The following is a 16587-nucleotide window of genomic DNA, read 5'->3' as shown; positions in this document are numbered from 1 at the left end:
CCAGGTGTGTTTTCTTCCTTATCTTATTGCTTAACATCACAATCTGTCACCTTTGCTAATGGTTCCACATCCTCAATTTGTGGTGTTGGTAATGTTGATCTAGACCCTGTATCCCTCTCCTTAGTTTTGTATGTTCCTAAATTGCCTTTTAATCTTATGTCTGTTAGCGAGCTGACCAAATCACTTAACTGCTCCATTACCTTTTTTCCTTCTCTGTGTGTTTTTCAGGATCTCAAGACGGGGATGAAGATTGGTGGAGGGTATGAAGCTGGTGGACTGTATTATCTTGACGGTGGTGGTGGTAGAACTTCAATAGCTCTTCAGTCATCCCTTTCTCCTCTCCAGTGGCACTGCCGATTTGGTCATCCGTCGCTTAAAGTCTTGAAATCTTTGGTCCCGTCTTTGAGTCAGCTTTCTGTTTTGGATTGTGAATCGTGTCAGTTTGGGAAACACCATCGTGTTCCCTTTAGTTCCAGGGTTGATAACCGTGTGTTGAGTCCTTTTTCTTTAATTCATTCAGATGTTTGGGGTCCTTATAAAGTGATGTCATATAATGGATACAAATATTTTGTCATTTTTGTAGATGATTTTTCAAGGATGACGTGGCTCTATCTAATTTAAGAATGAAGTGAATTGTTTACCATTTTTCAGAAATTTTATGCTGAGATTCGTAACCAATTTGGTACCCACATCAAAGTTTTCCGTTCTGATAATGGCCGCGAATATTTATCCTCATCATTTTAGGAATACCTGGACCAACACGGCATTATACATCAGACCTCATGTACCTACACCCCACAGCAAAACGGGGTGGCTGAGAGAAAGAATCGCCATCTGTTGGAAACAACAAGATCCCTCATGCATCACATGCATGTTCCCAAACCCTTTTGGAGTGATGCAGTGCTTATCTCTTGCTTTTTGATTAATCGGATGCCCACGTTCATCCTTGATGGCCATTCTCCATTTCAGGTCTTGTTTCCCTCTGTCTCCGTTTCCTCTTACGCCGAGGGTATTTGGGTGTGTCTGCTTCGTCCATAATCTGGGTCTCGGGAATGACAAGTTTGATGCCCGTTCTCTCCGTTTCCTCTAATCCGGTGTTTCATGAAAGAACCAAGCACATTGAAGTTGACTACCACTTTGTGAGGGAGAAGGTGTTGAATGGAGAGCTAGACACTACACATGTTAATACCGGAAACTAGTGGGCTGACTTATTTACAAAAGGCTTGAGTTGGGGAAGAGTGGACTACATATGTAACAAGCTGGGAGTATATGATATATAATCACCAGCTTGAGGGGGAGTGTTAGCGTAGGGGTATTTCTGTCTTTATACCTAGATTAATGTTGCTGATCTGTAATGTTGTGTTGGAATCAGTGCTCCTCACTTAAATAAGGGCACATATGTCATTTTAATTATTTTTAATAATATAAGTACTGTCTGGCCGACTGGGAGAAGGTTATGTTGAGACTTCCAGTTCGAACCAGATTTTCTCCCTTCTCTCTTTCTCTCTTTCTTCCACCTTTCTACTTCTTTCTGAAAGAATGGTAGGATCCATCGTATGGACGCCATAAAGGTTGCGGAATGGGTGGGCGAATTTCAAAAATTTTCCTACCTTCTTCCAACTAGGAATTATATTCCCTAAATTTAGAATACAATATTCAAGGATCCTACTTGAACCATAATCAAACCAGATCTGAACCAAAAGACAAAGGAGGAATTATACCTGATCCAGAGAAATAGTATCTCCCAAAGTTGGTGTTCATGCCCAAAGAGGACACCAAGATCCGCTCCTGCTGAAGATGACATGGCAATGCGTGGAACGGAACCAACAGAGTGCGTCCTACACACTGAATCCTTCACAAGAATCCTCTGGAAACACTGAGCACCGAATCTTTTCAGTTTCTTCTGCAAAACTGATATCAAGAACTTATTTCTTGATTTCTTTTCTTCAAAGGTTGAATCTTTTCAGAGAATGGCGGCTGGAGGAGAACTCCTGAGATGAAGATGGCGAAGATTGCTTCTCTTCTCTCTGGAGTGTATGAGATCCTATCTCAATTCGCAGTAAGTTTTCTTGCTCAAAATCCTAGGTTCGAATTCTGTTTATCCTCATAGTATTTATCCTCTTTCTTCTTGATTAAGAAATCTCCTAATCTCATTAGGAGTTATCCCAATCCAAATCAGTATTTGGATAGGGGATGATCTTAATCCTATCTTTAGATTAGGTTAGCTTACTCCTGATCTTATCAGGAGATTACCATATTCAAATCTGATTCGAATTTGGTCTCCTGGAGTGGATTAGGTTAAAGGCTCAATCCTTTTGCTAACCTTAATCTCAGATCCGCCCCTTAAGTGGGTGATCATATCAGCCTAGTCTGAAATGGGCTTTTGGCCCATTAAATAATCAGTGCTCAATTGGTTTCCAATCTACTGCCCAATTGGGCTTCTTTGTATGGCGTGGGACCCAAGCATTGATCTACGCACCAGCCACATGGGTTCGACCCAACCTTTATTGCAAGGCCTAGCCGAATTCACTGAGAAGCCCAGTGAACCCCTGAGCCCATCGCATGGACCCTATGGGCCCAACACTTACACTAAGTGGTCCCTGGGCCAAGCCATCTTATAAAAACCCAGGGACTGTGGGCAGGTGCAAGATTAGCCCATCAGGTATTGTCCTAAATGGCCTTACACTTAACCTCTCAGCCCATAATGATCAAGCACTGCCTGACAAGAGAGGACCTCTCCTTCGGCTGCAAGGAACAGTGCTGCACTCTCTACTCACATGGATCCCGGGAATTAAAACCATTTGCAAACATTTTGAAACCATACTTAAATATATATCATATATATAAATTTTGCAAAAACAAAATTCCAACGATTGAAATCAACTGCCGTCAGTTTGGTTTTCATCAGAGAGAGTGCATTCCTGATCATTACCTTTGTCCGACAAAGGGGCTGATCTTGTCACTATGATCACCCACTCAGATGAATTCTCAGATTGCCCCAACATGCCCAGGTTTTGACCCCCGCTAAGGATCTCACTGATTGGCATATCAAAGACAGCCCAATCTGACACCTAGTGAAGTATCATAATCAAGTCTAGGGGTCAGGTGTAACTGTCCAGTTTTGCCCATCTATCTATAAGGTCCAGGGCAATACTGGAAATCTGGTCCGGTTCAAGGATTCGAGTAATCCCATACTGCACGTGCCTTGGGTCTTACCCTGGTGGCCGAGACAGGCCATCCCAACACTTGGCGGCACACCAGTATTAGCCTTGGCAGGATAAATCTCCCCAGACTTATTCAATGGCTGTGAACATTTAAAACTAACACGAGTTTCATTAAGTGTCTAGTTTTAGGGTCTTACACAAAATCATACCATACAACATGAATCAAACATGCACTTTATTTATTTACACTAAATGTCAAAAGTACATCAAATCAGATTGAAGCTAAGGTTATACAAAACTGTCTAACACTTTCTACATAACCACTCTCAAACAGATAGAATTCCAAGGCAGGCCGAATCATAACAAGACTCAATAGGAGTATCAGCAGGTTTCACTCATAACTTTCCAGTTTCTTCCAATAAGTCCAGAACATACTTCCTTTGAGAGATGAAAGTGCCATGCTTAGATCGAGTTACCTCAATTCCTAGGAAGTAGTGTAATTTCCCTAGGTCTTTCACTTCAAATTCCTTGTGAAGATGCTGTTTAAGGGTTTCAATTTCACTAGTGTCATTCCTTGTTATCACAATGTCATCTACATTGACTGCAAGTAGAGTCAGGGAATGACATGTTTTCTTAAAGAAGAGAGTGTGATCTGATTGAGCTTGTATGTATCCGAATTTGTCCAAAGCCAGTCTAAATCTATCAAACCAAGCCCTTGGAGATTGTTTCAGTCCGTACAAGGCCTTCTTCAAAGGGAAAACTTTCTTTCCTTCTTCTGTACTATAAAAGCCAGGGGGCAACTCCATGTAAACTTTCTCTTGCAAGTCTCCATTGAGGAAGGCATTCTTAACATCCAGCTGAAATAGTGGCCAGGAGTAGTTTGCAGCAATGGATAGAAGAATTATGATAGTGTTCATTTTTGCAACAGGTGGAACGGTTTCTGTATAGTCTATGCCATAAGTTTGCGTGAATCCCTTTGCAACCAATCTGGCCTTATACCTCTCTACGGTACCATAAACATTATATTTCACAGTAAACACCCATTTGCATCCAATAGGTTTCTTCCCTTCAGGTTGGTCAACTAGTTCCCATGTATTGTTCTTGACAAGAGCATCCATCTCTACTTGCATTGCTTCCTTCCATTCAGGTATCAAAAGGGCTTGTTGCACTTTTCTGGGTATAGGAATAGCAAAAATAGATGCCAAGTAAGACCTGTAGGATTCTGAGAGACAATTATGGGAAAGGAACTTGGAGATGCAATGGGTAGTGGATGAGGTGCAATGGCGCTTCCCTTTATGAATAGCAATTGAAAGATCAAGGTCATCTGATGGTGGAGGTTGAGCATCTATAATAGTGGGATCAACAGTGGGAGCAGTAGTAGTGTCTGGATCTGGGGCGGTAGTATATGTTGGAACTTGCCTGGATTGCTGTTGAGTACGAGTGTCAACCTGCCTCCACCACTTTCTGTGATACACTCTTAAATCTCTGCATTTTTGACAACCTTCTTCACAACTCCCTCCCTCAGTAACTGGGACAGGTAAATGAACTTTTGGGGCTGAAACTGAAATCCCTTCCTCACTATTCTCCCCCTGAGAAAGCCCTATGATAGTAGGGCATATCCTCAAAAAAAGTGACATTCATGGACACAAAGCGTTTCCCTGAAACCGGCTCATAATAACAATATCCCTTTTGATTTTGTGCATACCCAAGGAAAATACACTTAGTAGCTTTGGGATCAAACTTGGAGCGATGAGATCCAAGGATTTCAACAAAACAAGTACACCCAAAAGTTTTGAGGGGAATAGTGAAAAGATCCTTATCTGGATATAAAAGGCTGAATGGGGTTTGCATGTTTAGAACCCGTGAAGGAACCCTATTAATAAGGTATACGGCTGTACGGATTGCATCCCCCTAGAGGCGTATGGGAACATTAGAGTTGAGCATGATGCTTCTCGCTACCTCTAAGATATGCCTTTTTTTTTTCTCTCAGCAACCTCGTTTTGTTGAGGTGTATGAGGACATGTGCTTTGATGAATGACCCCATGATCAAGGAGATAGGATGCCAAGGGTTTTGCAAAGTATTCCCTGGCATTATCAGATCTAAGAGTTTTGATCTTGGTTTCAAACTGAGCTAGAACCATTTGATGGAAGGCCTAGGTTAGGGAAGGGACCTCATCTCGAGAGTGCATAAGGTAGACCCATGAAAAGTGGGTATAATCATCAGCAAATAATAAGAAATATCTGTACCCCCCCCCCACCATGGTGGGAGTATGATATGGCCCCCAATCATCAGTATGCACAATTTCAAAAGGAAGGTTGCTTCTTTTGTTACTTAAAGGATAGGATGATCTACTGTGTTTTGCAAGCTCACAACTTTTACATTTTAACATAGACACTTCTACTGGCTCAAACGAGTTTAGAAAAAGACTCTTCAAAGACCCAAAAGATAAATGACCTAAACGGTTGTGCTAAAGCATAATCTTACTAAAAGACTGAGAAACAAACAATTTCTCTACTTCACTCTGCTCCCCCTATGAATGTTCAAGCAGGTAGACTCCATTCATCTCACGGCCAGTCCCAATCACCTTCTTTGTATCCAGATCCTGAAAAACACACCGATCAGGGAAAAAGGTTTCCGGACAGTTTTGATTTTTAGTAATACTACTAATTGAAAGTAAGTTAGCACAAAGCTTGGGAACATGCAAAATTGAGGATAGGGTGATTGTATCTGACAATCTGATGTCTCCCTTGCCAGAAATTGGTACAAGAGAGCCTTCAGCAATGGAAACTGTCTCTCCCAGAGGATAGACAATAGGTGCTAAATAAAATAGATAAGCTGGTCATATGGTCTGAAGACCTGAATCTATTACCCAGAAAGGTCTAGTATTTACCTGGGACAGAAGCATGACATGCAGTAGCTCTTCTACCTGTATGAGCAAGGGCTGAAGTAGGATGAGCTGGTGTGGTAGCTGAAGACTGAGATGCAGATCTAGAAATACTAGCTTCTTTTTCTAATGGTGTCAATGTAGCTCGGACAGCTGCCAAGGCATCCAAGGATGTGGTCCTTGTGCTGGAAGAGTATGTACTGTCAGTAGTAGTTGCTGTATTAGTACTTCCCTTCTTGTTTTAAGTCTAGCTGGCATTAGGTGATGATGTAACTTCCAAAGGTGTCCCTAGTGTGTTTAGGCTTCTTGCAATGATCACAAAAAATATTTCTTTTGTCTTCCTTCTTAACTTCCTTTTCCTTTTCTCCTCCAACCTTGAATTTTGTTGCTGCCAAAGCCGCTTCTGTGTGCTGGAAGGATAGCCTTACCTTCCTCCTACTCTCTTCACTGTGGACTAATGAGTATGCCTGAGATAGGGTCACACTCTCCCTAGTGAGAAGTTGCTGTCTTGTAATATCAAAATCTGAGTTTGGGCCGGCTAAGAACTCAAAAACCCTGTTTGTTTCAATCAGTTTTCTATATGTTGCTGGATCTTTCTGGCTTTCCCATTCAATAGTTTCTAAGTGATCATTTTCATGCCAAAGGGATTTTAGAGTAGCAAAATATACTGAGCTTGGCCTCTCTCCTTGCTTGAGGTTTTTCACCTCACATTTTAGTTCATAAGCTCTAGCAACATTGAGGGGTTGGGAATATGTCTCCTTCATGCTGTGCCAAATCTCCTTGGCTGTTTTTGCCTAGAGATAGTTTTGGCTGATGTGGGGCTGTATAGAGTTGCATAGCCAGGTCATCACCAAGTAGTTCTCTTGAACCCATCTTGGGTGAGATATATCCTCCTTGGCTGGTTCTTTTGTGTCTCTGGTTACATACCCTAATTTTCCTTTGCCCCCAATGGCCATCATTGCCGATTGGGCCCATTCCAAGTAATTTGTTCCATCAAATCTAACAGTGGTAATCTGGAACGTATTTTTAGTCATATTACCAGTCTCAAAAACTCCCCCTTTGAGTTTTTACCTCACTTCCAGCCTTTTCCATACTAAGTAGATCTCAAAGTTCCAAGAAAAAGACTAATTTTTTTCAAGAAAAAAAAAAACAGAGAGCAATCTGATCTCAGCAAGAATAAGTACTAGGACTTAGTTTCAGTTGATAGTTTCTCCTTAAAACTATAACTTGACAGTCCAGAAGCTGATTTCGGCGAAGAACAAGAGCCAGATATGTATCTTTTAACAGTCCACAATTTGACCTCAGCCAAGAGTGCAAACAGTCGATTCTTTGAAACAAAAAATGTAATCTCAGTCAAGGATTAATTCCTTGATAGATAATCCTGGACTGTACTCAGTCCAATATTCACAGTTAAAGATCAAGATCAGATCTTTTTTTTTAGCCGATCCCTCCAAGAAAGGTTCACAGTCAAGAAAATCAAAAAGTTGTTTGTAGGGTTAAGAACAAACCCTAGAAAAAATCAGATTTTCTCAGCCGTACCTTCTGAATAAGTTCAACTTATTTCTTACTACTGCTGTTTCAAGAAAGGATGAGATCTTACCCAGAAAAAACTCTGATCGCCTTCTTTAACTTTGATAAAAATCCAATCTTGAATCCTCTAACCTTCTCTGATTCTTCCTGATTACCAAGAATCACTCTCCAATCTTCAGACAGCTACTAAAAATCTCTGGTAACCTCCAAGAATCAGGCAAAAAACAGCTCCTTTCTATTCTTCCAGCCTTAGATGATTCTCATGTGGTAGCTGGGTTAGTCTTCACATGAGAAACCCTAGAATCTGGCTCTGATACCAACTTGAATAAATCAGAACTGCTGCTGTGTGATCTGAGAAGAGAACACAGGTTCGAAGAAGAGAGAGAGAGAGAGAGAGAGAGAGAGAGAGAGAGGGGGTTCAGTGGTTGATGTCTGCCGCCCCATACTCTATTATTAATAGCCTTTGATTCCTTACAAGAATAGGAGAGAAACACATAAAGTCCTAGTCCTAGTAAAATAAAACATAATATGGATGAACATAATAAGGCCAGCTGGCCCAATCTTAAAAGAAAATAAAAAATAACTAGGAAATAAAAATAATTAGGTGTGGGTATGGAGCCACACACACTAGAGCCTGAGTGTGGGTATGGAACCCCACACTCGTGACTTAGTAATTATTTCTTCAGTGTATAATGCTCCATCCAAAAATCCCTTAAACCAGATCACCATGTGCCTGGTCAGTAGTAGCATTCTCCCAACTTCTCTGATCTTCAGAACCCATCTTCCATTGTTACCCACTTCCTCCATGTTTAAGGTTTTTCACTTAATGTGGAGCACCCTTCTCCCCTTCGACGCCTTCACGAACTCTTCCATCTTCTTGACCGGGAATATTTCCAAGGTTCTTCAACTGATGTGGAAGGAAGATAACTAGAGAATGTTTATCATTCTATAATGAATATTCTTGTTATTCTCCTTCCTTTCTATTTCAAACCTCTTCCTCTTGTAGTTTGCCCTTTCTTCTATGGCTTGCTCATGTTTGTGTATAATGCTCCATCCAAAAATCCTTTAAACCAGATCACCATGTGCCTGGTCAGTAGTAGCATTCTCCCAACTTCTCTGATCTTCAGAACCCATCTTCCATTATTACTCACTTCCTCCATGTTCAAGGTTTTTAGCTTAATGTGGAGCACCCTTCTTCCCTTCGACGCCTTCACGAACTCTTCCATCTTCTTGACTGGGATAATTTCCAAGGTTCTTCAACTGATGTGGAAGGAAGATAACTAGAAAATGTTTATCATTCTATAAGGATCTTTATCTGCTTTGGAAAGTGCACAAACTTGTGATGTCCCTCACAGAAGACCCTATTGGTATGGATTTCCTCTCTCTCTCATTGGGGGGGGGGGGTTGAAGCCTTGACTCCTTTCTGATGTCTATACAATAATTTTCATATATGAGCTTTCTCATTGTTGATGAAAAAAGGAAACAAGGTTCATGAAAAATAATAAATAAGAATTAATAAGTTAAAATTGATGCTTTCTGCATTTTCTTTTCACAAAATCTTCTCACCCATTTTGATATAAACATGCTTGTAAATATACTCTGTCAGATAATCATCAAGGTAGCTGGATATTAGGTGGTGGATGGAACAATGATTTATGGGGAGGAGAGTTGCCAGTGGCATCTTGGATTGATGATGTTGCACCTAATAATCCTGTGAGAAGTAACATTATTGGTACAAGCTACCTGTGGAACTTTATTTTTCCTATTACAGTGCAATGAATTTATGATATTTTCATATGTAGGTTTGGTTATCAAGGATGGATGGTCACATGGGTTTGGTCAACTCAGTGGCACTGAAGATAGCTGGGATTACTAACAGCACAGAAGATCCTGTGGGTGGAACTGTCCTGAAAACTCCTAGTGGAGGTAAGGCTAGAGATTATATTAACAGACCTTATGTATGAGAGAAGTATATGTGTGCTGTTTTTTTACTTTTATTGAAATAGAAGGTGAAGTATTTCATTAGTATCTCCTATCAAAAAAAAGTATTTCATTACTATCCAGAATGAAAAGGATAACCCCTGTACAATGAGATTCCTTACCAGGGAAAACCAGAAAGATCCAATTATAACAAGCCCAAAGCCAACAAAAACCTATAATATCCTTATGAAAAGAAAATCTTGATAAAAAAAGAACTTGTGCGTCTGTTTTTGAATAGAGAGTGATTTGCTAACCAAGAAAACACCATTCCCAAAATGAATGTGTGCTTGTTTCTACTGCTTAGGTTTTGATTAATGTTTCAAGAAGCATCAAAACTATCATCTATCCTCTAGTTGTGTTTACATTCAACAGTCTATACTTCTATCAATTTTCCTTGATGTCACATGACACTTCTAATTTGTTAATGGCATCCTATGTTGATGTCAGTAAAACATGTTACCGGGTGCCACAAAAGAATACTAAACCAAAATGAAGCTTCTAGTGATTGCATTTAGAAGGAGCGTCATAGTCATCCAATGTAATTTTGCTTTATCTCGTGTACTGGCTTTTCTCTTCTTGGCTTCTTCTTTCAGTTTCTTTTTTTATCAATAATGAACATGTTATTACTGATAAAAAATAATGAAGATTTTATTGGTGATAAAAAATGGAAGGAGTTACAAATAAGGGCTTTTTGCATAAAAATTAACAAAGTTACGACTATTGACAAAATCAGAGACGTTTGGAAAAAAATTTCAAAAACAGTGAACCGTACAAAAAGCTTGTTATTTTTGACCAAATTGCCCCTTATTAAAATCCCACCCATTAGGCATTAGGCCAAACTTTACTTTCATTTTTTCATTCTTTCGTCTATTTCTCTTTCTCTGTATCTCCCTCTTCACTTTGTTAGGGCATCCATTTATTTCTCTATCATTTTTTTTTGTATTTTTCTTGTATGTTGAAATAAAGTTGGAGGCTTCTATCTTTGCAAAAAACATGGCTCGAGCTCTTTACAATGGGGAGAGAGGATTTGTGTAGCCGACCACAAATATTTGGAATTGTGTCTTGCTTGAGTCTGAAGTTGGTTTATTTCGAAGAAAAAAATGAGCTTGATTTCTTCCAGATTTGTCAATTATTTAAGAATAAAATCTCTTACAAGAATGCCCAATACACTTCCTAGAGAGTAAAAAACCTTAAGAGTTCATCATTGTCTCACAACTTTGCGTTTTGGCGTAGCCATGGAAACTATTAAAACGGTGAAGGATGTTTCGCCTCATGAGTTCGTGAAGGTGTATGCTGCTCATCTCAAACAACCGGGAAAGATGATTGCAACTATAACTGATGACTCAAAATCAAAAATATTATTTTATTGCATACATAATAGATGATTGCAACTATAATTGATGACTCAAAATGCAAGTAATCATTCGGCCTGTGTACTATTGGATGGTTTCTAAATCTGTGAAACACCATCTAGTATCCACTATACTGGATGATCTATGCACTTGTGAGAATCATACAAAACCTTGTGGTTTATTGGGTTGTAGGTGCATTTGATGGTATAACTACAACTAGATCATCTAGGGGATAGATGTTTGCAACTATAAATAATGTTCCAAAATTGCGAGCAATCATCCGGTCTGTAGTACACAATCCAGAATTCTCCATACCAAATGGTCTCCATGTGCATCTATGAGAATCATATAGAACCATGTGGTTTATTTGGTTTTAAAGGAATTTGAATGTTTTAGGTTACTTGAGTAATTGATGATTATAACTATATTTGATGAGCAACCATCTGTCCTGTGTAATGTCAGATGGTTTCTATATTTGTAAAACACCATCCAGTCTCCACTATACCGGATGGTCTGTACACTTGTAAGAATACATATAAAACCTTGTGGTTTGTTGGGTTTTATATGAATTTGAGAATGTAAATACTATTTTGCCACCTGAGAGAGATATTTACAATTGCATTTGATGATTCAAAACTGCAAGCAACCATCTAATCTTTGTAATACGGATGGTTGCCAAGGCTGTAAAACACCATCCGATCTATTTGTTGTCGAATGATGCCTAAATCTGTTGAACACCATCCGGTCTATTATATACTGGATGGTCTGGGCACCTATGAGAATCATAGACAACTTTGTGTTCTATTGGGTTTTAGATGCATTTGAGGGTGTAAAAACTACGAGATCACCTGGTTGATCAATGTTTGCTACTATTTGATAATTGAACATTTTAAACGGATGATCCGGGCTTCCCTGTTGACTTCCTTGTCTCAGATGCAGCGACTTGATACGTTCTGTTTATTTATTTATTCATTAATTTATTAGTAATAACAAAACCATCAATATGATAAAAATCTTTTATCATTTGATTTAATACTACTACAAGTATTTGTTGGATTTTCTTTGAGAAAAATTTAGGCCTACAGATGTAGTCTTGGCTGAAATTGGACCACTTTTGGATAAAAGAATTGATTCTTTATTTTTCTTTTGATTTTGAGGAATAGTAGTGAAGATGTTTGGCAAACCCGATTCAACCCACTCTCTCCAAATTGTTCCCTACCCTGATGTCCCTCTTGTAATTTAGTTCCATGGCAGAGGTTTCATCCTCTTCAGCACTACAACCCTGTCGTTCCATTACTGATGTGCTCACGTGGCCTTTGGTTCAATGACTTGGGGAAAGTGTAGCAGTGGAATTGGTTGCTGGCTTGGTGAAGTCTAGCAATAGAGTTGGGTGATTTAGTGGTATTTATCGTCTTAAATGCATCTAAAAACCAATATGCAAACATGTTTTATATGATTCTCAAGTATGTACTAATCATTCGATATTTAATAGACCTAATGGTTTTTAACAAATTGTCACACCATCCGATACAAGAAAAGATCAGATGGTTTCTTCAACTTTCAAATTACCAACAAAAGTGTTAAACATCTATCACTGGTGATCTAGTGGTATTTGTAGCCTCAAATTCATATGAAACCATTATGTTGGATTGAAGTCTCTTTATGTATGAGTGTTCGGCTGATAAGAGTTCTTATTAGCCTATTACTTAAGTTTAAGTTATCTTGTACTGGGCCTGTGTTAATGGGTCTAAGCCTGTTTAATATTTTAAGTTGTTTGGGTGTCTCATCACTAATCAGGGGCATTCCAGTAATTCCTTGTATCATTGTATTACATTCTAATATAAATAACAATATTGTCGACTGAGCTATTCAGTTCGACATTCACAGTATTTCAGAGGTCTTCTTCTCTTCTCCACTACTTCAGATACAACTCCTAAGCTCACATGGTATCAGAGCATTAGCTTCTCCCTGGTTTCAGCCGGCGCACTCTCTCTTCTCTTTCTGTCTTTTCATCTTCTTTCTTCTTTTCTGGGTTGCTGCAGTGAAAACCTAGGGTTTCCCTTGGTTGTAGGGCTCAAGGGAAGTAAGACCCAGAAGCATATGTCCTACTAGGTTATTTCCAGCAAATAATAGCTATTTGGCTACTAAGAGAGGTCTGTATAGGACAGACCTAGTTGAGGACTGATTTCAACAGTCCTAGCACTAGCCGAAAGGGGGAGAGCTTCTTCTACAGTTGCAGCTTTGAAGCTCCAGCAAGACTTGCACAACATAGTGGTAAAGAGCCCTAATTTCAGGTTGGTTATCAGCCCAGAACCTCTCACTTGCTGCTGTACCCGAACTGCTTCAGCTCAAGTGAAGTCTACCTAGCGAGCTACCAACACCTGATTGTCCAGCACTGTGAACACTTTGGCCAGCTCTAAACAGAGCCATCTACTCTAAGACTGAAGTCAGGATGTCCTCACTATCCAGAGAAGTTTCCTCTAGAGATAACAGACCTGCTGCAAGGTTCTCAAACCTGGAAAACCCTAATCTGCACAGCTTGTAGATTACAAGTGTGCTGCTGGATGAATATAACTTCAGAGAGTGGTCCGTCTCAGCAAGACTTTTCATTACTTCCCGTGATCTCACAGGCTATTTAGATGGGGCCAAGAAGGAACCTGAAGTCGGCAGTCCTGAGCATGCCGTGTGGCACAAGGAAAATGCCACAGTCATGTCTTGGTTGCTGGCCTCCATGACTCCTCGGGTTGCCAGAACTGTTCATCATTTCCCTACAGCTGCTAAGGTTTGAGAAAAGGTATCTAAGACCTACGGCCAGAAGAAGAACAATGCTAGAATCTATAGATTGAACCAAGACATTGCAGCTCTAAGGCAAGGAGATATGACGGTTGCAACATACTTTGCAACTCTGGAAGGCCTTTGGGAAGAGCTTGATCATCACTTGATATTGGATTGGGAAAATGCCAGGGACAAGGAGAGACATGATAAGCAAATTGAAGAGAGCAGAGCCTTCAAGTTTCTGGCTGGCCTAGACCCAGTGTATGAGGGTATAAGGTCACAAATTCTAGGGAGAGATGAATTACTAGAGCTACACCATGTCTATTACCTGGTGAGAAATGAAGAAGTCAGGAGAAGGGAGATGCAAGTTGATTCTCAGACACAATCAACTGAACTATCTGGAGAACATTCAGCCCTAGTCTCCACTAAGGGAAACAGATATCCAGACAAGAAGTCCCTCAAGTGCACCCATTGTGGTGGTGAGAAACATACAAAAGAAAAATGTTGGGTCCTATATCCTCATCTGAAGCCAGGTGCATTGAGAAAGGACAAGAGACAACATAAGGGTCATACGGCAAGTGGGAATCTTGCCACCAACAACAGTGGTGACAACTCACAAAGTACTGCAACAGTGTCTTCTTCCTCCATAGGGCAGGTTGCTGACTCCTTTGGAGCTGGTACTTTGGGCTTCACGGCTAGTGAGGTAGAGGTTCTCAGTCGGGCATTAGCCCTTCTGAAAAACAATTCTTTTGCTTCCACCTCTTTTGCCAGATCATGTACAGTCTCTGCCTTTAGTGCAACTAGCTCCATTGATTCCACTTCTTGGGTGATTGATTCCGAAGCAACTGACCATATGATACATATGTCCTCCTTATTCTCTTCATATCATTTGTTGTCTGGCCAGGATAAGATGAGAGTGGCTGATGGGTCTTTCTCCACCATCTCTGGAAAGGGGATGGTTGGCCTAAGCAAGGACCTCTCTCTTAAATCAGTCCTACATGTTCCTAGTCTTACCTCTAATCTTTTGTCTGTTTCAAAACTTACAAAAAATTTGAAGTGCAGTATAACTTTTTTCCCTACTCATTGTGTCTTCTAGGACAGATTGACGAGGAGAACGATTGGGAGTTGTCATGAGTATGGAGGCCTCTACTATTTTGATGCAGACATCGGCTCAGCCCTATAAGCTTCTGCTGCTACTAGTCCGAAAAGTGTGGAGTCAATAGCTAGGCTACACCTGTGGCATGCTAGGCTAGGTCATGTGTCTTTCTCTTCATTAGCAATGTTGTTTCCCGAATTGTTTAAGGGCATTCCAAGTCAGAGTTTAATTTGTGATGTGTGTCAAATGTCAAAACAATGTAGAACAGTGTATCCAACTTCCAGTAATGAAATTGAGCTCCTTTTGATTTGGTTCATTCTGATGTTTGGGGACTTTCACCCATTGTTTCCATTGATGGCTTCCATTACTTTATCAGTTTTATTGACCATTATTCTCAGAGCACATGGATTTATTTGTTAAAAGGACGAGATGAAGTACCACGGATAACTATGGCTTTTTGCAAGATGATTGAAACACAATTTGATAAGAAGATTAAGCAATTTCGGTCAGACAATGTTGCTGAATTCTTTGAAAAATCCCTGAACTCATTCATGGAAGATGCTGGCATATTACACCAATCATCCTGTGCTAATACCTCTCAGCAAAATGGAGTTGCTGAGCGCAAGAACAAACATCTATTGGAGACAACTCGAGCCCTACTATTCCAGCACAAAGTGCCCAAGCAATACTGGTCTCAAGCTGTACTCACTGCATCATACCTGATAATTCGGATGCCATCTAAGGTATTGGGTATGAAGACCCCTTTCTCTGTTTTGTGTCCCACTCTTCCAGAATTTCCTCTTCTTCCATAGGTTTTTGGCTGTATATGTTTCATACATGTGAAGGATCCAAAGAAAACCAAGCTAGATCCCAAGGCTACAAAGGGAATATTTTTGGGGTACTCTCCTACACAAAAGGGGTACAAGTGTTATGATCCTGTCTCCAAGAAAAAGTATGTCACCAGAGATGTAGTATTTTTTATGTCTCAACCCTATTTAAAGTCTTCTCAGAATCTTCTTTAGGGGGAGACTAGTGGATTGGAAGAGGATTCTCATTCTCCCTCATTTTTTGTTCCCCTATCTGACTAAGGTCTTCCATCATCTTCCACTACTCCTAGCTGTGACATTCTGGGTCAACCTAGTAAGGCTCCAAATGTGCCAGTTACTCCTGATGCAACAGCTGCTTCTGAAGATTTCAATAGGCAACAGAAGGAGATACTTACCTACAACAGAAGGAAAAAGGGCACTAAACCTCATGACTGCAACCAGTTGGACTCAGATCAATCTGTCTCTGCAATTCAAGGTAATTCTAACTCACATACTTCGGATTTGGATCTTCCTATTGCTCTTTGTAAGCCTGTCCGTTCTTGTACCACCCGGCATCCAATAGCTGATTTTGTTTCTTACTCACAATTATCAACATAGCCTATCACTCCTTGATAGAGAGAGATACCAAAAATTGGTAGGAAAGCTGATATACTTATCCCTTACTCGGCCAGATATTGCCTATGCAGTGCATGTTGTTAGTCAATTCATGCACTCACCAAAGATCCCTCACATGAGAGGGATCTATTCAGAAAAAATAGTAAACTTGAAATTGAAGCCTACACTGATGCAGATTGGGCTGGGTCTGTTGGAGATAGAAAATCAACCTCGGGTTATTGTACATTTGTGGGAGGAAACCTGGTCACATGGCGCAGTAAGAAGCAGAATGTAGTGGCTAGATCAAGTGCAGAAGCAGAATATCGAGCTATGGCCCACGGGGTTGCTGAACTCTTATGGCTCAGAACTCTTCTTAATGAGCTT

At 40.2% G+C, this 16587-nt stretch overlaps 1 protein-coding gene across 24 annotated transcripts in view; it reads left to right on the top strand.

Moving 5' to 3' along the window:
- The window catches only part of LAF3 (Amidohydrolase family), a 115788-nt gene that overhangs the window by 17189 nt on the left and 82012 nt on the right, over window positions 1–16587 (top strand). For all 24 annotated transcript variants that reach the window (XR_016083019.1, XR_016083018.1, XR_016083017.1 and 21 more), the window contains 2 exons: window positions 9186–9292; window positions 9382–9505. Coding sequence is in view for 21 of the 24 variants with exons in the window: in XM_088899191.1 (XP_088755317.1) it covers window positions 9186–9292; window positions 9382–9505 (231 nt within the window). In the remaining 3 variants the exon portion in view is untranslated. The remainder of the gene's footprint in view (window positions 1–9185; window positions 9293–9381; window positions 9506–16587) is intronic.

The sequence above is a fragment of the Nelumbo nucifera genome, chromosome 2 (genome assembly GCF_055504915.1).
Source record: "Nelumbo nucifera cultivar China Antique chromosome 2, China Antique-T2T, whole genome shotgun sequence".
In the NCBI taxonomy this organism is placed as follows: domain Eukaryota; kingdom Viridiplantae; phylum Streptophyta; class Magnoliopsida; order Proteales; family Nelumbonaceae; genus Nelumbo; species Nelumbo nucifera.
The sequence above is the reverse complement of the archived record's forward strand: the minus strand, read 5'-3'. Positions and strand labels throughout refer to the sequence as shown.